This window comes from Epargyreus clarus, unplaced genomic scaffold (assembly GCF_041222505.1).
Source record: "Epargyreus clarus isolate Ecla_fem2 unplaced genomic scaffold, WU_Ecla_fem_2.2 ptg000012l, whole genome shotgun sequence".
Lineage (NCBI taxonomy): Eukaryota > Metazoa > Arthropoda > Insecta > Lepidoptera > Hesperiidae > Epargyreus > Epargyreus clarus.
In genome coordinates this window covers 4,759,855-4,783,837 of record NW_027332220.1, presented here as the reverse complement: position 1 = coordinate 4,783,837, position 23,983 = coordinate 4,759,855, and the positions used below count along the sequence as shown (strand labels likewise).

Here is a 23,983-nt window from a genome sequence, read left to right as displayed (position 1 = left end):
CTATAAACAGTAATAAACACTGAAAAAAAATATCGTTTAAGAACAGTGCGTAACTGTTTTAATTAGACCACCAAGGTTCCTACCGTTCATATCTTCATAAGTTTACGTGCCGAAACATGGAATGCTACTTCGTTTAATATGCTCTTTTAAACCGGAGCTGTTAATATTATCGGATCACTTTTATCTTAACGGATTAAAGCTACCTGTCTTGCGTTGAGTACGTTACGTGGGTTGAAACTGTTATGTTTTGGACCATAAGGACCAAAATTGGGTGCTTTTGGACCCTCGTAACGTAGTCGTGTCAAGGTGGTCAGGAAGTTTCGTCACCAGTTTATTCGAATTTTAGATCTAGTCCCTAAAAGTAGATAGTAGTTTTAGACTTTGTTAAGTTATAATACACTTTTGTCGGTTAGTAGGCAATTGATTAATTAATTTAAAAAATATGTAAAAAATAATAAAAAATATTAGAATGATTTGTCAAAATAGTTACTTAAAATGAATTTAACTAACCAAAATACGTTAAGTTTAAAAGTATGAAAAATATCATGAACGACTTTAGTAGTAGGTAGGTAGGTATGAATTCATGGTTGGTTATTAAAAATACTTGACTGAAACTGAAAATGCAAATGAGACCGAAAAAATGTTTAAGTACTTTAAATTTGAAAAAGGCAACTGAATGCAGTATCACAGTAATAATAGAGTGTTGATCATTTACATTAATAATGACAAATGTTTTGCTCAAAAATTAATGAAATGTATATAAAATTGACGCACAAACTATAAACCAGTTAAAACGAGCCAAAAGAAATAATTTAGACAAAGTCGAGGCCGAATCTAATAGTACTTAAGATAGAGCAGTATCTTGGCTACTGCGGCGAGATGAAAGCCTCCGAGATAGCGTTAAAACACTCATTTGTTTGCCGTACCCGCCCGACCACCACTAATGTCGCCTGTACTTCGATGTATATTGTACGTCTTATTTTATTGGATACGGTACTTTATTTTCTATTTGTCATAGCATACATAAAACCGAATACATAAATATTACAATTTTGTTTTGCTTTTAGGATTACGAACAAAAAAATAACTGGTGTTTCCAGTTATTTTTTAAGTTAGCATTTATTTAACTATAGTTAAAATTTTATGTTTAATATTAGGGTTTCTGTGTCTATCATACATTCAAAGGACTGTACCTGTTGGCATTGTTGAAAATATATAAACAAGATATTTGACAAAAAATGAGCGGAGTTGTCATTCTTACTATAATGTAAAAATGTGACACTTATGCGTAATTAGATGTGATTAACAAGTAATTTTATTACACATCTTAAATGAAACAATTAAAAAAAATGGTTAAGTTCATCTAAATTAAAATTTAATTAAATATTTTATTCAGATATCCCATCAAATATATTGCCTAGTGTTACGGAACACTAAATAGCAAAGTGAAACTCAAACTTGCCTATGTATTTTAACAGACTTCGAAAAAGAGAAGGTTCTACATTCGGCTGTACCTATGTAATTTTAATTTCTTTATCCTGAGAAGCTGGTAGGAATATCCATGAACTATTCAAAAAATCTCGGGACGTAATATAAAATGCCTCCTCCAAATTCAAAGCATTTTACAATCTTGTTGATACCATGTAGAATTCGAAAACTTCGTAAATACATTCTTTGTCTTTAATTTATCCCAGCCATTTTATTTTTAGTCATTTATACGTGCGACTTTTAATGCAGATAGTAAATAAACGGTTTTATTCGCGCCATATTCGACCAATGCGAGGTCATAAAGTTCCAATTTAATAAATTTAAATACTTAGTACCGACGCACACGTTCGATATTGTTTTGCTTTGTTTTGTCGAGTGTGTGCATCCATATTTGGAGTTTAATATTTAACATATCTACGACTGTTTTTTAATTAATACTGTAAAATACTTTTAAGTAGTCTTCGGTCATTTTATGTATACATATGCATTTCTTTAGTAATTTATTAACTAATTTAACAGTAATCTCAGTATGATTTATTTATCTAAGGATTATGCTACCTACAAGTATTTTCTTAAATTTTAAAGCCAAAATTATCTTAGCAGAAATAATAGATATCCTCCTTCATCTTTATTGACTTTAATTAATATGCTTAGTACGTAATATGTAAACCTCAAGGTTTCATATCTAAATATTACGAGGAAAAAAGCAGTATACCATCCCTTAAAACCACAGATAATAATCAATTCTGGTTACAATTCAGGTTACTTCTGCCATAAAATATAATGTTTTACATCAAACATTTGAACGTGCCAGTTCCAAGAATAAAACATTTTAGTCTTTAATAACTATTTAAGTAAAATTTTAGATAAACCAACAATATTAGACGGAAATAAAATATCGGATTATTAAACGAGATAAATATTAAAGAACAGATTAAAAAAACGGTTATTGTTTTTTTTTATAAATAGCTCACTTATTACAGATGCAAAATAAATTAAGAATTGATTTATCCCTATATCGGTGTAAAAGTAAGAACATTTTTGTTATTTCTGTAAAAAATAAAAACAAGTAAAAAAATAGACAATTACTTTCTAGGCCACTTTAAGAGAAAATATATCCTCACAGCGTCGGATCACTAGGAGAATGGATAAAGAGATAAAACAGTGGTGCTTGAGTGTTTTTATATGTAAGGGACAGATTATAATGGTGTTTATTGACGATCGAACACCGGTAGCCGTTTGAAGGCACTAAGCGCTTTTAAATCTGGCATCGATACTGCCTCTTAAGTTCTTTTTATTTATTACTAGAAGTGCCCCATGGTTTTATTCACGTTTAAGCTTTTTTATATAAAGAAGTAGCAGACGAGCATGCGGTCCACTTGATGGCAAATGGCTACTGCATCTGTAATCAACTCAGATAGTATTGTTCCTACATGCACCGCTGAGGACTAAGCTGGAAGGCCTCGGAAAAGTATGTCCCCCTTGCCACATTCCCGTGTCCCTTTATTAATAAGATTGTAGTTGCAAATGAACTTACAGTCCACCTTTGGAAAATGGTAGAACCCTTTGTGGTTCCACTCCGGCGGCACCACCGCCACACCTATTTCTACCTAATAACAGCAGTGTTAAGCGCTGCTGTGTTCCGTTTTGAAGGGTGTGGTAAGGGAGACAGACTTTTCCGAGGCGTTCCAGCTTAGTCCTCAGAGGTAGCGGCGCATCTGTGGCCGACCTCATGTAGGAATATCTAATCCTATCTGGGGTTGATTACAGATGTCCATGGGCGGCAGTAGCCACTTACCATCAGGTGGACTGCATGCTCGCAAAGACACTGCCGCCGCTGCCGTTATTACAACCGACAACTAGCTACTCTAGCCAAATAGTTGAAAGACCTCACACATTGAGAATAGTATGAAAAGAATGACTGCCACTACACCACACACACCACACACTTATTTTGACTCTTTATAGAATAGTATAGTATGTCGAAATATAATAGTATGTACTGAGATATCCTAGTTACGAGTATTACGTGTATATAGTAACATTTAATTACAAGTTGGCCCTTAAGGTACAAAAATCTGTCACGTCATTAAATCGAAATTTATTGTATTTTCAGTTGGTTCATAGGTTCTTTTATTACTTCGATTGTTGGTTGGTTGATCAGTTGTCTGATTGATTGCTTGATTTGTTTGATATTTGGTTAGTTCATTCCCAGCGGTGATTAACACTTGGAAATAACAATATATATTAACATGTTAGCAAACAAATTCTACTACATATTTAATGCATACGTAAGCAATCAATTCTAGTATTTTTATATAGATATTTAACAATTATATGTTTTGATACATAATTTATACTGAATATTTGGTATGTTATATTAATTATATATTTTATTGTAATAAGGTTTTAATACATTGCATTACATACAATCAGTACCGTCGATTTAATTACAAAATTCGCATAAACTCACTCGAAATTCGTAAACTAAAAAATCGCTAAACGTGATCCCTGCGCATAAAAGAAACCCGAATGAGCATGCCTGCTTCATTAATTGAATCGCAATAATAACCGACCAAATAAATTCTCATGAGTCTGATATAGACGGGCTTGTAAAGAGGCTCTTTATTTCAAACAAATCGGCTTCCTTTGAGTGGTTCAAACGCACCGCTCTCAAATAAGCGAGTTTTATTTGTCATTAAGGTTTATCGGCGAGCACAGATGCACCACGTAGACTCGTTGGGACTCTTTTACGGGGTTTATAAGCAATAATGTACTCATGTTATTGTGTTCGAGTAATTGTGGTTGCGAAAGTTAATTATTCGCGAGAAAATCGGTCAGAATGCTAAAAGATGATTTTTTTCGGTTGTATTGACTCTTATTTATATTTTGAGGAAATTATATACAATTTTTATATGACGGTGGAGGGTAATGTTTGTCATTTTAACATATGAGACATGTATGAGACTGTGTATGAGATGTCGTTGGACTCGTCTAAATTACGACTGACATAGGATAGGCTACATAATTTTCATTTAATTACTTTTGATTATTCAAGTCTATTTTATAATAAATACTACTTTAGTAAAAGTAAAAGTAGTAGTAATTCATGCAACTACAAAGTCCAAAGTAGAGCTTCGCGACTATAAATGTTAGGAGCTTAAATCGCGGCGAAGTTCATAAAACTTACAAAGTACGAGTACAAACGTGGGACGAAGATGATTATACGGGAAATTCTATTCCAAAAATCTATTCTATTAACGTAAATGTATATGAAAGGAGCAATATTCACGCTTATTTTAGTATGAATTATTTAACACGATACCTAAAAGTGAATAATAATTTAACGATACACATTATGCTTTAAATTGTGCTATTTTAGATCACACGGCTAATCGTCAATTTTGTTTATATTACTAATCAATTTCAAAACAATTGATATTGTCTAAAATCCAGTGCTTATTATTTTATCTTTGTACATATATTTCACAAAGTAGTATGTCCTATGTCTTACTGATTCGTGTATTTGTTACTAACACTAGTTATATAAGTGAAATTGTTACTAACCCATTTATGGACACATATCCGAAATAAACGATTATGAAATATTATAATTATGAAATAGGTTTTAAATGTAATAACCTCGTCTTGTCTTGAGTATAATTTTTGACGATTCAAAATTGTTTCAACGGACTAATCTAGGAGACTATTTTGTATAGACTTGAAGTAATAAACGAGCCTGCATTCCATCTAATAGTAATCCCTCTGTCATTTATTTTGGGTAACATTTAGACATCTAGACTACTTTCCATCAGGAAGCGCGTCTGCTTTATCATTTATAATAAGAAATAGCTGTTCTGATTCCGAATATATCACAATGCACATCAACAAGAAAAACAATTTTGTGTCTGTCTAACAATTTTAAGTGATTAATTTACAGAATTGTTACTCTGCCTGTCTGTTCAGACTAATTTCGGTGGCTCGTCTGTTGTGTCTCATATTATTTGACAGACGTAGTTTTCGCAGTCCTAGCACAAAAGATTGGCTAATCGCATGTAATCTAGGCCCGAGAGAGCACAAAGACGATACCATGCGGGCATACCCATGCGGGCCGTATGAACTAAGTGGCCTTTCTTACGGAGATCCGCATAAATTATAATTATAATTAAAAGCCACAATTACGTCCGAATGTATATCGATTAAAAATTTCACGACGTATCGATTAATAATAATTGGTAATTGTTTTTAATTACGCTTTCGAAAAAATTGAACTTTATTTGAGTCTCATTTTTAAGTGGATAAAATATGAAATGAGTACAAATATCTGAGCACTTTTAAGTAAAGTGATGTTAAAAGTGTGATTGACTTCAGGACCATATTAAGCATTGTAACTGGTAGAATTTTCGTTTTTCAACTCCAGATGCCATCGTCAAATCTGTTTGTAACAGTAGATCTATTCGAAGGTTGTGTTAAGGCCAACACATACACAATAGTTCCATCTCATACATCCTCATGAGTAGTCATGGGTAACAACTCATCTATAACCAAGAACCTACACAATAATTAAACATTTAGATAACATCTAAATGTTTCTTTACTTTCATTTCTTTCTTTCTTTCTAACACTTAATACCCCTTAATATGAAATCCCCCTAAGCTCAAAAACACAGGGACATTATCCTTAAACAAATTATCCGCCAAAGCCTCCAGACCACCAGAAGCGCACTATCTATTTAATTGTCGGACTTCGAACACGTTTCAAAGTTAATTGAGGCGCTCCCGACCTGATTAGCGGACAGATAGACGATTTACGACCAACGGACAGATAACGGGTAAGGGACACGACCGAGTGTGCGATTAGACTGATTTGTCGTGTCGTCACGCTAAATTTGGTTTTTGATGTTTTGTTTTTTTGTTGTGTTTATGAAAATGTTTTGAATGCTTGCGACTTATCCCACTACTGAGCTTGTAGTATATGTTACTTTTGAATAAATTGATTAAGATAGCAAATTAATTTCATTATGCTGTAGCAATTGCTTAGAATTATAACCTATACTCCCATTGTGGAATACTTCTGGTATCGTGGGTGAATTAAGTTGCAAAACTAAATATGAAACGACATGGGAAGAAGAATGGTTAAGCTTTGTGTTCAATGCCCTCACGATACGGTCCATGGAATATATAATTTAAATAAATATGTCGTTCCAAGTGCCTCAACTGAAAGAATGAAAGCTCTACATTAAATCTAATATTTCCTCTTTTAAAGAAAGAAATACCTTTGTACAACTAAAAAGTACTGTTATAAGTATATTCGATTATACCAACAAGGTATGCGATTCACAAACCAATAGCAAACAGCATCTCAGTTGATAAAACAACGGATAGTATAATGAATGTATCGCTACTATTGTCACACTGTAGAATGCGCCTACTCCAAACTCAAAGTTTCAGATCCAAAACAATTGCTCCAAACAATAGTCTTGGGTAGACGCCAAGACAAAACAGTTTGGTCGAAGTCTCGATAGTGTTACGCGTCCCTTACCTCGCCAAGAAGCATTTTGGCACCGCTTCAAGAATCTCTTTGTCCCCGACGCTACTGCTGGTGTCACTAAGGTGTGATAAAGACGACACTATTGTTCTCGCTTCGTATTTAGTGCTGGATTTGTGTTGCAAATAGGCTGGTTACACACTGGCTAATAGACTAAACACTAGGAGACCACGTAGGTACTCTAAGGATAAGAGCTCTAACTGGAAAAAACACTTTTTTAGTTCGAGCTGTTTTTAGAGGGTATGTTGATATAGTCCGCGCCAAACTACTAGTCCGCTCTGAAGTTGTTGCGAGCAGGTGTACTCATACAATTTGCTATGGCGACGCGATTGATTTCTATATTCAGAGTTACTAGCTACTACTAGTCGGACTGGCAGTTTTACGCGGACTATAGCCCATTAATGTCCCACTGCTGGACATGAATCTCCTCGCAGGGTGAGAGCTTAAGCCCATATCCCACTGTAAGTACTACCAAAATTGTAAATTAGTAAATTTGCAGTTTAGTTTAGTAAGCCCTCAACTAATCAACATTTATGGCTTATTAAATTAATCTTGATGATTACCATTCGTCTTAGTACATGCGTTAAATAGCTTATATTTAAACAAACCTCATGTTATCTTTTCTTAAATCTTAATTATTGTGTATATTGCTGACTGTTAAAAATAAAAAGTTATAGCGGTCAAGACGTACTTCACTGCGAGAACTGCCACTCATATTTTAAGCGTGCATTTTTAGCTAAAAAATAGTTTAGTTAACAATATACGCCTTTTTGCTTGAGCTAAACTAAAACGCTACTGCTGTTTTAGTTTAGGCACATACGACATTCCGTCTTAGTCTTAAAAAGCAGTGAATCTGCAGGTTTCAAGATTCATTCAAGATATTTGAATTAAATCTGAGAGGTGCTTTTTTAAATTGTATTATTGTAACGTTCCGTTTTAGTCCTTAAGAGAAGAAACGTATCTGTAATCGATGTCTGGAAGGCATCCAATTTTATATGATTAGACAGGTTTTATACTAACTTTTCGAGGCGTTCCATTTTAGTCATAAGCAAGTAACTTGTGTCAGTTGTCAGTAAGAAGTCTAAATGTACCTGATGGTGTTCATTACAAAAGTTTACACGTGATAAATTAAACTATTTCCTCAACAAACTGACAACTTTTTATTCTTGCTCAAAATACGACTCTAACGTCAAAACATATTTTTAATTGTTTATTCTTACTCATAAATATTACTAGCCAGTGATTATAAACAATAACTTATTACCTATTATAAAAATAACACATGATGAAAATAACACAAACTATTTAATTAATAGGTATAATATTACCTATACTAATATTATAAAGAGGAAAACTTTGTTTGTTTGTTTGATTGTAATGAATAGGCTCAAAAACTACTGGACCGATTTTAAAAGTTCTTTCACCATTCGAATGCTACATTATCCACGAGTAACATAGGCTATATTTTATATGAAATATATTTGATAAATAGATTTTGAGGCGGTACAAAGTTTTCCGGGTCAGCTAGTATTAAATAAAACAATTTAAATAGTTTTCTAAAATAAGTAACCACCATCAGACAGACTAAATCTCGTTCAATTTCACTAAGAAAATACACTAATACGATTGAATCACCCGAAAAAGGGTACAGTTAAGTTACTAAAAAGTGTAATAATAATTCAAAATCAATTCAAGTTATTACATAATAATAACAGTCGGCCATTATGAGGCGTGACGTGATCTTAAGCCCCTGCACCAACTAATCCTATACTATTCACTCTATTGTGATAGCACCCTAACCTAAACCCTAAGCCCTTATTCCAATGTTATAGGGTTGAAAATAGAAAGGAAAAATAACAGTATCTTTTAACAACCCGTTAATTGGTGTAATAGACTAATAATAATGAACTTTGAGTGCAATCTGAGTTGTAACCCGTTTAAACTTTAGGCGGATTTTTAGTTTTGATATTTTGATCAAATTTTGGGGGTGAATTTAAGTGATATTTGCTAGTTTTAAAAATTCTGATTTAGAAAAGTAATAAGTAGATAAGCACCTTAGTAAATTTTGTATATTTTTTTTTGCTTTGTAATAAAAAAATCAGTTATATTATTGACTAGCTGACCCGGGTAACTTTGTACCGCCTCAAAAACTATTTATCAAATATGTTTCATATCATATAAAATATAGCCTATGTTACTCGTGGATCATGTAGCTTTCGAATGGTGAAAGAATTTTTAAAATCGGTCCGGTAGTTTTTGAGCCTATTCATTGCAATCAAACAAATCTTGGTACAAATTCTGGTATGAAGGGTGTGGTAAGCGAGACAAACTTGTCTAAGGCGTTCCAGCTTAGTCCTCAGGGGTAGTGGCGCATTTGTGGCCGACCTCAGTTAGGAATCTAATCTCATCTGGGGTTGATTACAGATGTATTTACGTCAGCAGCAGCAGTAGCCACTTACTATCAGGTGGACTGCACGCTCGTCTCCTACTCTTATATTATAAATAAAAACTGAATATTACCTATGATTCCTATGAATATTCTATGTCATAGGTACCTAATAACTCATCTACCTATGCAAATAAATCGCAGAACAGTGCACGCTATAACATTTACATTTAGGCGACCTCAAATGAAATTCTCACCGAAATCCGATCTAGGCCTATAGAGTAGACGAGGGTGACAATAAGCTCCGGTGTCCCGGGCCGTGATTGGCTGCCCGCCGTGACGTCACGCGGTGGTCACGCCTTCGAATTATAGGATTAGTGACCGGTTATGATAGCCTAGTGGCTTGGAATTGTGCCTCTCGAAAGGATCGAGGTTCGAATCCGTAGCATGCATTTTTTTTTTCAAAGTTGCAAATGTTAGATTTTTTTATTATTCGACGGTTAAAGGTAACGTCGTAAACTAACCTTATATCTAAAGTTCTTCATTTTTTTTCTAAAAGTTTGTGAACTCTACCAATCTATACCTACATGGTGCGTAGCGCCCAAAATGCCTTTTACTATGATGTAGAGCCGTTCCCAGGAGCAAAACCCTTTAATCTAGTACTTAGGTATATGTGGTAGATCTCTTCGTGGTTCCAATCCGACGGCATTACCATCTTTTAAGCGCCGCTGTGTTCTGGTTTGAAGGATGGCAATCCTATTTGGGGTTGACAACAATTCTTTATGGACAGTAGTCTCCACTTAGGTTTTACGAGGACTAGCCGGCATCCACATTTTTTACCGAAAAGCAAGAACTGCTTCATTCTAGAAATGTGTGTGACAGTAGTACCTCCCCGGTCGAACCGAGTACCTAACTTGTCCTACTCTACCTTTTAAAGATTGATTACAGATGTCTACGCAGGGTAGTGAGAACTTACCATCAGGTGGACTGGAGCCTCATTAAGACTAATCCAATCTTATATTTAGGAATTTTTACAAAAAACATACTGCTTTAAAATATAGCCTATGTTACTTCCACAATTTAGATGAATTCAACGACACCTCATAATAATATGGGCTACAGAGTGCCAAAGAATGAGACATACATACTTACGATCGAAAAACATTACCCCCTACATTCGGTAAAAAACAGCGTCTAAAGCAGAAACTATAGGTACTAAAACTATGCGATTTTCTTTGTTAAAAAAAAATTGTATCAATATTCACGAAAAAGTAATTTCTCCGAAAGCAAATACCGATACCGCCCAATTCCGTTTCGCATTCTTTTCTAAGAAGCGTCACTGCGAAATATGTAGTTTCGAAAAAACCGACTAGACCTTACATTCTTCGAGCGAGCCTGGATTAGGGTCCATAATTGCCCCGTGGCGCCCGCCGGCTCATATAACTCTTTTTCATTTTTTGGACCTCACTCGTTCGTTTTGTTCATCGCCTGTTGGTTTTCGGAATTAGTATGTCTTATTAGCATAACTGTCCGATAACAGTTTTAACAGCTCTCCGAAGTGCTTTGAGAAATTTGCGTGAATTTTCTTTTAAGTTACGGGTTGATTGCTAGTTTTATGCCTTATAGCGGGTTCGCAATGTTCGAGTAAATAAGCTATTTGGTTTACCTACTGAATAAAGTCATTTACGTTTTTTATTCTTTAATTACAAAATGACAAATTAATTCTAAAGAAATTTTACTGCCATTTTAAGACAAATTCTTAATGAATTTGTTAAATAACTATATTTATATTGTGTTAGAAAGAGGGATAGACCTTCTTATACTAGGATTATGGTTGGATGCAATGGATACAGTAGACCAAGAGGACTGCAAAGTTCCAAATAGACATCTAAACTGGAATCGAACCCACTACCTCCGGCGCGGTTTCATCTTTACAACTTTTTAACGTTTGTAATAATAAATAAAATTTATAAGACTACAGCGGATGAAATTTCATGAAACTTAAAAATATATCGAATTATATTTTGATTTACTTCGACACTGTTAACCGATTTCCTCCAAGAACATTCATCGAGCGCATTATATATTCATATTCGTATGCAAATCATGCCCTAAAACAGCATTAGGAGCTAGCCAATTCAGGATTTATACGGCATCACAGCGATTGTACGAATTTGCGGAGCGTTATAAATCACCCGGGTAACCAGCGAAGCGCGTACAAGTCAGACCCTACTAAAGGGACGATGTTGCCGATAAAATATGCGTCTGCGAGCCGGTCACCGAAATGGTAATATTGTTAACAGGGAGTAAAATAACTACACAGGAAACCAAAAGGAGAATTATGCATCATCTCGGGAATTTCTCAATAAGATGTGTTGTGCGCGTGGGGCCGACGCGGGCGCCGCCCCGCGGCGAAGCGGTGGCGCCTCTATCGATTATTCGTGCGTCCTGCTCGCGGGTAGCGCGGCGTCCCGCTCGCACGCACGCGGGTGGCGCCCGCCGCGTCATTACCGCGGCCACCGCGCTCACGGCGACCTCTCGCTAAGCGGACCTCGCAGGCTATATCATTAATCTATTACGATCGTAAGGGCTCGCGCATGTGAGGCCTTTTTTCCCGTCTTGGATAGAATTCGTCGTCGGCCGGTGAAAGGTAACGAGTAACGACCGATATTCGGTTTTATGGAGCTTAATTAGCGTCGATCTCGCTCCGCCGGCGGTTCGAGGTTAGGTATCGAGCATTTATTGACCGATATTCTGGCAAGATCGCAGATAGTTTTAGTGGATGTCACGCTGCGTCGTGATCGGGGTTGATTGTGGTGTATTCAGCTGTAGCGCTCGTTCAGTGTGTTGGTGTTGTAGAGCTGAATGTTTATGGGAGTATTTAATCCGCCCTCCGGCGTCGCAGGCGTGCCGGCTGCGCGGGCGCCGGGCCATTCATATTTGTACAACTGCCCGCTAATTACACCCTGCGCCGGACCTCGTCTCGCGATGCCGGCCTGATTAAGTTCTTGACATTATATTATTTCGTCTGAAGTAATAACTGGTTCTCGGAGATTATTTATGATGTTTTCGGGCGATCGGATATTTGTCAACGCGTGTTTATTATGAATGCAATGGGTGGTACGGAGTATGTGGTTGATGTTGATCCTGGTAGTAGTAGGAATAAACAGAATTGTAGACAATCCGTTAATCTTAAATAGGTGCTGACGCATCTTCACATGACAGTTCAATCAAAATTGATTCAGAAATATCGCGATGAAATATGAAAAAAATAATTTGTACAGATTTAAAACGCACAGAGCGAACGATATTTTTATCTTTCAAAAACAATTTTTCAAGTAAATTAAATCGATGAGATTTTTTTGATTCCAACAAGAAATAGTTACCCATTAGACCTGCGGTCCAACAAGACCTTATCAGGCCTCCATCAGAATTAAATCAAGCCCGATTACAGAAGTACCCAGCGAGCCGGTATTACCTACTGGGGAGCAATTTTCTATAACCACTGCTTACCGTACTAAATTAAAATCTGATGTCCTAGTATTAAGTTGTAAACCATCGTCGGAATTAAGCCTGAAAGAGAAGGGTAGACTTTCTATTTCGTTCACATGCTAGAATATCTTATATATAAAATTCACAATGTTAGTTACCGTACTCCTCGGAAACGGCTTTACCGATTTTCATCAAATTTTATATGCATATTCAGTAGGTCTGAGAATCGGCTACTACCTATTTTTCATACCCCTAAGCGATAAGGGTTGTTCACCCTTAATATTTATTTTTTTATATGGCAACACAACGTTTGCCGGGTCAGCTAGTTTGCTTATAAAAATATCATCGCTAACAAATTTTTGTATAGGGACATTTTATTGTAAGAAATATGATAAATAATATGTACAAAAAAAATATAAAACAAAACTTTTTATTTAACTCATGTGATAAAATGAATGAATGAATTTCAGTACATACCAATCATATCCTATTGTATTAATCTCAATTAATTAAGTATCTAGAGTAATACAATAAGAATAATCAAGACTACATTATGTTGCTTAGTTGAGGCGTTGCGTGGCCAGCAACGAAGGTACCTACATCTGCAATCAATCCCAGATAACATTATATTTCTGTTTGTGGTCGGCCACAAATGTCTTGCTTATCCTGAGAGTAAGTTGGAATTCTTCGGAAAAGTATGTGTCCCTTACCACACCCTTCAAACCAGAACACAGCAGCGCTTCATCCTGCTGTTATTATGCAGAACAAGGCGTGTCAGTGGTCATATCGGAGTCGAACCACAAGGAGTTTTATTAGGAGTAAAACATTCAATTAGAAAAATCCAGGTTATATATGATACTTATTATAATATCGATACTGTAATATCGATAATTATAACATAAAACTATTTATTACTGAGATGTAATTTTATGATTGATACAAGAATGCGTTTGACGTTAGACAATATTATAAATCGTTAAAGTATAAACGATTAATAAATATTTACAAGACATTTATAGTGTTATCAGTGAATAATACACCTATTCATTATATTATTATAAATAAATAATCCTGCGAAAATTATAAATGGTATTGCACTTAAATGTATACGTTGCAATAACGTTTTGTGTTAAGTATATTTATCAGGGCAAATTTATTCTGAAATAGTTAAAAATAAAAAATAATAATAGGTATAGATTATTATTGTTCATGCTAAGCGTACAATATAAATAAATTCTGTGGAAACAAATATTTATTAAACATTGGTAATAATTACATTTAGATAATTTCATTTTTATTAGAGCGAGGGGCATGTTGTTACACTCTTTATAAAATAATCAATATAACAAAGTACGTATATCGATAATAAAAAATCAAAATAGGAAATTAAAGGTGCTTATATATAAAATTCTCGTGTCACAATGTTAGTTACCGTACTCCTCCAAACGGCTTTACCGATTTTTACCAAATTTTACATGCATATTCAGCAGGTCTAAAAATCGGTTACTATCTATTTTTTATACCCCTAAGTGATAAGGGTTCTTCACCCTTAACATTTTTTTAATTATATGGCGACACAACGCTAGCCGAGTCAGCTAGTAAAAATCGAAAATATCTAAAATCAAAAATTTCGGTCATGGGTTTTTTCTTACATTGCCAAAATTAGAGCAGAATTTGGATGGGTATGGGTCATTATTAACTATCGACCTTTATATCTATTTATTTTACATTCTATTAAAAAATCTTGTTATTATTATTATTATTATATATAATATAAAAGTAGCAGACGAGCATGCAGTCCACCTAATGGTAAGTGGCTACTGCCGCCCATGGACATCTGTATTCAATCACAGATAGGATTAGATATTCCTACCTGAGGTCGGCCACAGATGCGCCGCTACCCCTGAGGACTAAGCTGGAACGCCTTGGAAAAGTCTGTCTACCTTACCCTTCAAACCGGAACACAGCAGCGCCTAACACTGCTGATATTAGGTAGAAATAAATACCTATTTATTTTACATTCTATTAAAAAATCTTGTAACAACATGTCCCTCGCTCCCCTACATTTTTCACTTATATCTATGTGTCTACGGGCTACAGTAACTTCTTCGCTAGCTTAATCTCATTTAATAAACTACCGATATTACTTTGTACTTAACAATTTATTGCTTCAATACTACAATTGTACATAAAACATCATATCGATAAATAATATCGATTGGTGATTCACAACGACTCGAGAACCGGTTATCGGCACTCGATTACGATGACAGCTGTATTACGAGAGATAAATATCGATTATTGGTGTAAATTCAGAGCTCGCTGCCCACTTCCCGCAGGTGCCATAGACAAATCAAAGATGGATATACTATGCAATTAATACTTTTTATTTTATACGCAAACCAAATAGGTATTATACATGGTAACAATTTATTGGCATCGAACATTTAAATCATTATTTCAAATAATTTTCGTCTGTATTTCTTGAAATCTTTAACTAATATATTTTATATTATTTTCGATATGTTATAACGTTAAAACATAACGCAACAAAAATCTACAATATTCTGCTAATTACAAAGTTACTCTAGTACTCTAACAAATAAATATTATATTCATTATAACGTTAAAATATAGCACAACAAAAGCGTAAAATATAACGTTAAACACAAAAATATGTTACGAAACTCACAAAGCATTTGACAACCGTTTGGTTGAGCGGCCGGCGCAATAAATCACGGGTCGCGAGGAATATTTGCTGAAGCGCCGACACCGCGTTATTAAAGTAATTTAGCGTTCTCTGCGAGTCGTCTACTCTGTCCACTCTGTTTGTTTTGCTGGCAAGAACTGCTCAATCTGTAATTTGTAATCAGATAAAAAACTACTAATAATCTTAGCCTCTATATAAATAAGATTTGTTTCTGTCTGGTCTGTGCATAAATTCTATAAACGCGTAGGTTATATATAGATGCCATTTCAATTAGCTTTCATTTACATTTTGATGACAATTTTTTGACACCATTGGCTAATGTATATTTTATTCGTTACATTATAACGTTGCAATATAACACAAGAGAAGTATAATTGTAAAATATATTAAAACTTACAAAGCATTTGACATTACGTTCGTTTTATTATAACGTTAAAAATAACGTAACGATATATTAAAATGCTATATTATTAGCTCACAAAGCATTTGACAACCGTTTGGTTGAGCGGCCGGCGCAATAAATCACGGGTCGCGAGGAATATTTGCTGAAGCGCCGACACCGCGTTATTAAAGTAATTTAGCGTTCTCTGCGAGTCGTCTACTCTGTCGACTCTGTTTGTTTTGCAGGCGAGAACTTTGCTCAACCTATTATTACCGACTTGTTATACTTTTTAACAGGCGTCCACAACATTTGGTGCTTTTAAAGGTTTAAGAGTCGTATTTGTAGTTTTGTTGTCCATTTTCAATGTTCACGATAAATATGTCGGTGAATTGATTGATTTAATAATTACTATGATTGTTTTAATTTCTACAAATAATTGCAGGTATATTTGTGACTATGTGTAAGATGCTAGATACTTATAGCACTTGAAAATGGTAGCTCTCCTTCCATAAGGTAGATGCTCGTTTGTTACTGCAATGTTATAAAAAATCGGAATAGGTATGTGTGGTTATAATTTAGGTACATACCTAGTTACAGTCAATGACGATAAAATCTGATTCAGTAGGTCGACTTACGGATCAAGTTTCGACGAAGACATGTTTATGAAAATCTTAAATCACCTAATGATGTTCGAATTATTTAATTTTTCATGCGATCCTTGCTGTATCCAAGTAGATAATAACTACAAAAAATTGTGTGCGGTCCCTAGCGTGTGCAAGTGCACATTACCCGTTATAAACCAGGTGTAAACAACATTTGGTTACACATTTGTTTTTCTTAGTCTCGCGTCTATTGTATTGTTAACGAGAGCTCCTTTGTTCTTGTAATGTGTTAGATTGTGAATGCTGTTTTCCAAAAGCGTTCGTACATTATCTTGCACATGAGTAAGTTTATGCTTTTCATTTCTACGTAAGAATTAGTGTCTTTTATTTTCTTTTATTTGAAACCACTGTGGATTTTGTATCTACGCATGTTTTATTTTGAGGTGAGAACTAGTCTATACTACAGTTTGAAAAGTAATCTATCATTGCGTAAAAGTCTTACCAAAAACAATTCAATGGTCCAAGATTAACACCACAGATGGAAGTTTTTAAACCTAGTACAAAAATACGATAGGTATATATATAAAATAAAAATAAATAGGATAGGATAGGTCAAATTAATTGAAACCGTTTTTATTCTACATTGATACAATAACCAAAATATATTTGTATTAAAGCATAATTATTACATACAAATCAAAAATCAATTTACAAATCACCTCACATAACACATAATTTATTCTTCAAACAACGTTTTAATGTATTTCTCTTGCACAAATAAAACAATCTAATAATGTGTTTAGACTACGATAAATGTAGGCAAATAAATGAATAATTATTTTTCTTGTACTAATAAAACCAATCTAATAATAAATACCACATAGCAATGTTGCGAACAGCAGTTACCAATGCATTTATACCGGGTTAGCCAGAGGCGCGGGCGCAGTAAAAACGTGTTATTATTATTAATAATCCACTCATTCACTCACTTCGATGTTATATCGGTTATTTTGTTATTGCTTGTTGGTTCTTAGAAGTGTGACTAGGGTAGCCATGTACGACTTGATAATAGTAATAATATAACGTTTTATGTAACAGTTATTTTTTATTATTATAATATTAGGATATTTTCAATTAATTTATACCTAATATATTTATAACAGGTTTTTATAGACAACATTTACATTGCACACAACCGTTATATTTGAAATATTTTCGTTATTTATTTGTTTTTTCCCTCTACCATACATTAATGTGCGCGATAAATGTCGTAAAATAAATGAATTAATATAATTATTAATACAAATTAATTTTGTACAAGTAAATTATTTATTGATAAATAAATTAAATGTATATGAATCAATATCGAATTTGAAAAATAAAAGACATTTAAAAAAGAAGGAATTATGGATATAACAGTTTTTTATTCTTATTTTATTGTAAAGGCTCTAACGATAAAATGACGAATATGATACAGATATCACAATAAATATCTACTAAAAGTGTCTTTACTAAAACCTGTTTCAATAGGTACAAATTTATTTTTCATTAATTTTCATATAACTTATGTTATAATTAGTTATATTTAAGTAAATAACGAATATCTTAGTTTTACACAGCGATAATCTATTATTAGCTCAATCATTAAAATACCACAAAATATGTAGAGGAATCGACTATAACTTTACACATTGACGCTATAAAAATAATTCAAAGCAGGTACAGGGTGTCCATCTTGATGAGAAACGAATACATGACCTACCCTGTTATCGGAATCTTGCATTACTGATACTGCTACATGCCATTTTAATTACCTACATGTGTTCGATGCCGTACTTGGGCCGCAATTACAATACTATTTAGTTTCCTTAAACAGATCTTGACGTTGAGAAATTGCAAACGCGTATCGGTTACTACATATTTTTTTACTTTTAATAAACCGCCTTATTTAAAGCTGGCCATAGAAAGTAACAAGATTAACCATAGACAAGTAATTTTTGAAGTTATACTTCTTTTGGTGCGTGATGAGGGTAGAGTTTGGGTGAAACGAATTTGTGCCGGAAATCGTTACGTTACTACAACAATATTTAATTATTATAGATATTATGATGTGATATTATGATGTGATACGATTACGATATGATATTATGTACCTAAACCTGTGACTATAATTTTGTAACATTTTTTTATAATATGTTTACTTCTTGCGCGTAACACATTGATTCACGCACTCTTTATTATTAATTACGCTAAAGAAGTATAACTTCTTTTACATACATAAGTACACACGCTTTATTCTATAACAGATGTATTTAATGTGTTGTGTAGGTACATAATATATAGTTTCTTTAGTCCTATGTTTCACTTCCTCAATAAACTATTTTAAAACTAGGTCGACTAGCTACTGCCGGCCAGTTGCAACAATCCCGTTCGCTTGTCAGGCGTATGTCGCCTTTATTCTTGTTACTAAAGATCGTTTTTCTCTCCTTCGTAGGAGCTCATCTATAGCCAAAGCCAACGGATGTTGTCAAAGTTGCTGTGGCCCAATCCAGCACCTAGTGCGCCCCGAGACCCCCACTCAGACCATTTGGTTAGTAAACCTTTTGATTTTTAATAACATTTTTTTATACAAATTTTCCTAAATTAAAAAAAAGTTTCGAATCCCTGTAAAAGTGACAGTTACTTTCTGTGTACAGATTGAAAATATAACTTTCACTGACAGATTTAAAATTGTATATTTTATACAGACTAAAAAATATTTTGACAAGCCTTAAAACAGCAAACATTACTTAAATCATAGACAATAAAGTACGACTTTTGGTTTTAAATTCTATGTTACTACTACAATTATTCAAACAGCCAAACCATATCCATTTATTACCTGATCCGAAACAAAAAATAAATGAAGAACAAAATTAAATTGCCTAAAACAAGGAAATTAAAAATAACGTAACGCAATAACCGTCAAACACGTCGTTTTCCGATAACGCCCAACTCCAGTTAAGCATCGTTGAGTTTTTTGGCGCCTAAAAAATTTATGGTCGAAATCATAGAGGCAGATGTTAATGATTCTATTATTTATGATCGAGGCTCATCTATGAATCGTCTTTTTTATATTTCCTTCTTTATAACGGCACTCGTTAGAAACTTAGAAATAGTTCATCCGTGTAATTTTCTATGTTACGAGTCGCATAAACAAATGATTATGTTTTTTCTGACACTTTTTATCAAATTAATGCGCATGAGTATGTAATTAGTATGTAGGGAGACAAAAGTATTACCATATACAAGCTACTAAGTAATATTTTATTCAGAGTAATCGTTTAAAAACGCCTTTTTGCTACAATTAGTAGACCACACAAAATGTAGTTAGTATTACCACGTAATGAGTGTATCTGAGAAACATTCTTATTGAGATTATTAAAAACCATAGAATTGTAATTTTTTGAGCATTCTATATTATTCGCTATGAACATAGATAAGTATAGATATCTTACTGCCTTGTAATTGAAGGAAGCCATTATTAAATTACCTAAACACCTGACAATTCTGTCAGCCGTTTAATGGCTGTCATGGTGTAATTTGCGCGGAATAATGCCGACATGCGCAGTTGAGACACGTAATCGAAGAAAAAACATCGTTTTATTCGTAAATGATCTAAAAACTACATTTTTTAAATATTTTTCAAACACGTAAATAATTGACAGTGACAATTGTCAAAAGGTTACATTTTCTTGTTAGGAGCGAGTAATGTTTACTAATCTATGGCTATGAATATGAATATTTTGAACATTTCACTTTGGTTCAAAATTAAGTTGCGTACAAAATAAGAAATTCTATGCCGTGTCTTTCCTGATATAGTATCAGAGTTTACGATGTTTAACCTTACGTTTGAAGCAATGCCAGTTTATTTTGGCTGTAGAACAACGATTATTATTTATTACACATATGAAAAAGTCGCAGTTGCTCTCATAGCGATCCGCACGCCATCTAGTTCAATTCACGTTCAACTCACGCTATTCATTATAAAAGTTTTTTAATCGAGTTTTTTTATGATTAACAAGTTTTTGGAATATTATATTAATATTATAAAAATATTTTATTTTATTGTATTTACATAGAAAATTTCATTTTCACATTTATTGCTTTTAATTACCTAATTGTCATTTTTTAATAATTCTATTTATGCGGTATTAAGTATAACGTCACATTTTTGCTATGCACTACGTTTTACCTACGACTTTGCCTGCTTTTTAACATTATGTTAATGTTTAATGATAATATTAATAGTAATTATAATTTTCTTTAATAATATTGTATGCCCATAAGGCCGGAATATGGCGGACAATTACCCAATGTACACCTATGTTTTTAAACCTATGTTCCACAATAAAATTATTTGATTTGATTTGATTATTTATCAAATTTTATTTAAATTTCACAATTCAAAAACTCAATACAAGTTAAGATGTTAAACAATTCAGATTTGCGGCGATTATAAAATCAAAAATAAACGAGCAAAGTTTCGAACCCGAGAAACCAGGCGCCAGGGGCCATGAAACAGAGGTGTCTGTTGCCTAATTATATGGTAGAAAAACACCTTACAAACCCAAATATTTGTTATACAACCATCACGCTAATCAACACCTTAAGACACTGAAATAAAGTACTTTTTCTATCACAATCAAAATGGTTACAAAGATGACTTATTAGAAAAAAGTACTAAAGGAAATTGGTGTAAAAGAACTTTAATTTTATAATGATTAGGGGTTTGTTATTGACAAAGCTAACTAGCGTTTGTTTATAATTGACGTAATAAATTGCTAGCTGTCGTTAGCAGCTGTCTTCGTCTGTTTGTTTATTGGCCGTCTATTTTGACATATGGCGCAGATTAATAGAATTGTATGGTCGTTCTGTTGTGTTTTAGATGTTGAGTGAATTCATCATTACACCTTTGATAATGTATGAAGAAATGTATAATCAACTCCATAATTGTGTCCTCATTTTTCAAACTTTTTCGATATTCTGACCGACCATAGATGCGCCGCTACCTCTGACGACTAAGTAAGAATGCTTCGGAAAAGCATATCTTTATTACCACACCCCTCAAACCAGAATACAACAACACTGCTGTTATTAGGCAGAAATAGGTGCGGCGGTGGTGCCGCCGGAATCGAACCACAGAGGGCTCTACACCTTTCGATGTTGTTTGCATGGACAATAAAAATAAAAAATTGTGGAAAAAAGCCTTAATATATTTCACGGTAGCCTACTAGTTAAATTCTCAAGCAATGAGTTCCAGATTCGATTGCCTATTATTAATTTATATCTTATTTATTAATATTTTTCATTCTACAAATCTCGTTTATTTTCTAAAACACAACATTGAATTTAAAAAAAGACATATCAATAATACATGATGTGTATCACAGCTAAGCGTATCAAACCCGGTAACGTCGGAGCCAATCAATTGCAGCTTACTACTAAGCCTATTGCCTCCCTAACCCTCGGATCCCTTATCAATGACGGCCCCTGGGATTGATCTTTGATCTGTGGACAGCTACCGTTGTTTTAAATTAGATTTGCTCAGATTTCTTTGCGTGAATTTTTGCGTGTGGATTTTTTATCACGTGTCTAGTTTATACAATATGATCTGCAATGGGTTTCAGGTTGGATTTTAGGTCAGACAGATTTTTATTTTGAGGTTGGGTGTTTGCCTATTCGTCTTTGGGTGTCTGTATGGCACTAAAAACCCTAGTGTGTGGTACAAAGCGTTATTATTAAAAGGTAATAATAATTTTACATATTATACATTTGGTAGAAGTAAATGAGTGTGTCATTCACGCGATAGTAATTGGTAACTGCCGCCTGACATCTATAATCATCTCCCGATAGGATAGGATCTTAACTGAGGTCGGCCACACGTGCATTGCTAACCCCTGAGGACTAAGTTGGCACGCCTCGTGTAAAGGTTTCTCTCTTACCACACGCTTCAAACACAGTAGCGTTTAACACTGCTGTTATTAAGCAGAAATAGGTGTGGCGATGGTACCTCCAGAGTCGAGCCACATAGAGTTCTCCCACCTTAAAAAAATCCTGTAAATTCAATATTATTGTATAGATATAATGGTATATATCTACATATACTTATAAAGATTTTTATAAAAATCATTTAAATTAATTATTTAAATCCACCAACTAACGCCATCTCGTGACGAATATGCCGAACAAACATTTTCACTCGTCCATATAATTACCCTATCCTATAAATCACAAATCGATTGCAAATACATACTAATCATCAAAATCTTGGAAGTAATTACTTTGCATCCCTTTTACGTAGTAATTGGTATTGCCATACCGATTAAAGTGGTATTTAATACTACAATATTGCGTAAAGATCTATCAATCTAATAAGGTGTTTACCAAACATGAATAATCTTGCAACGGCTCATGACGGAGCGGTCACCATACCGGACTGACGCGCAAAGGGTTCTGGGTTCGATCCCGGGCCAGACAGATATCTGAGTGATGAATTTGGATATCTTTTCTGGGTCTGGGTGTTTGTGTATTCGTATTTGTGTGTGTCCATGGCACCCACGATACAGGGAATCCTAGTGTGGACTGTGAGTGTAGAAAGCGTTTTCTTAAATTGTTTAAAATTCCTTATTTTAAATTCGCTTCAACTTTTTAGAGTAACAGGCTTATTATGAAGACTACAGTAAAATTCCGAACCAATCCTATACTGATAATATAGATGTTCTGAAGGTGGTAGGATTCTTAGTGGTTCGACTCCGGCGGCACCACCGCCACACCTATTTCTGCCTCATAACAGCTGTGTTACGCGCTGCTGTGTTCCGGTTTGAAAGTTGTAGTAAGGGTATCATACTTATCCGAGGTGTTACGACTTAGCCAATAAGCACCAACGCGTTTTTGACCGATGTCAGAAATTCAATTACCAATGAACTTCATTAGGTGTCATGTCCATGAGCTGTTTTAATTAACATCCAGACTACCGATTAAAGATAGAAGAATACTTCTTTACCACAAATTCTTTATAAATAACGTTGGCATATTATTTTAAATAAATAAATTTAAAGAAGCTGCATGACCACAATGCGGACAATTAAAAAAATTCTCCGCACAAAAGCAGAGCGTAAAGACAAGTGTTATTTATATTTGTACCGGTTATAATTGATCTTTGGTTAAACTTATGCGCCGGTGCTGCCACCTGCCGGCTACATGTATATTTATATTGAGTTTTTGCGACATAATTGTGGAGGATTATGTACTCATCTACCTACCTCGTCGTCAACTCAGCACTGTCCTATTTCTGCCTTATAACAGCAGTGTTAACCGCTGTTGTGTTTTGGTTT

General features: G+C 34.1%; 1 protein-coding gene across 9 annotated transcripts in view; it reads left to right on the top strand.

Annotated features, from left to right (window-relative positions):
• The window catches only part of LOC140746175 (T-box transcription factor TBX2), a 324,177-nt gene that overhangs the window by 260,499 nt on the left and 39,695 nt on the right, over window positions 1-23,983 (top strand). For 5 of the 9 annotated variants that reach the window (XM_073078214.1, XM_073078207.1, XM_073078209.1 and 2 more), the window contains one exon: window positions 19,102-19,197. The exons of the other annotated variants lie outside the window; for them this stretch is intronic. In XM_073078214.1, coding sequence (XP_072934315.1) covers window positions 19,102-19,197 — 96 coding nt within the window. The remainder of the gene's footprint in view (window positions 1-19,101; window positions 19,198-23,983) is intronic. 9 annotated transcript variants of the gene reach the window in all.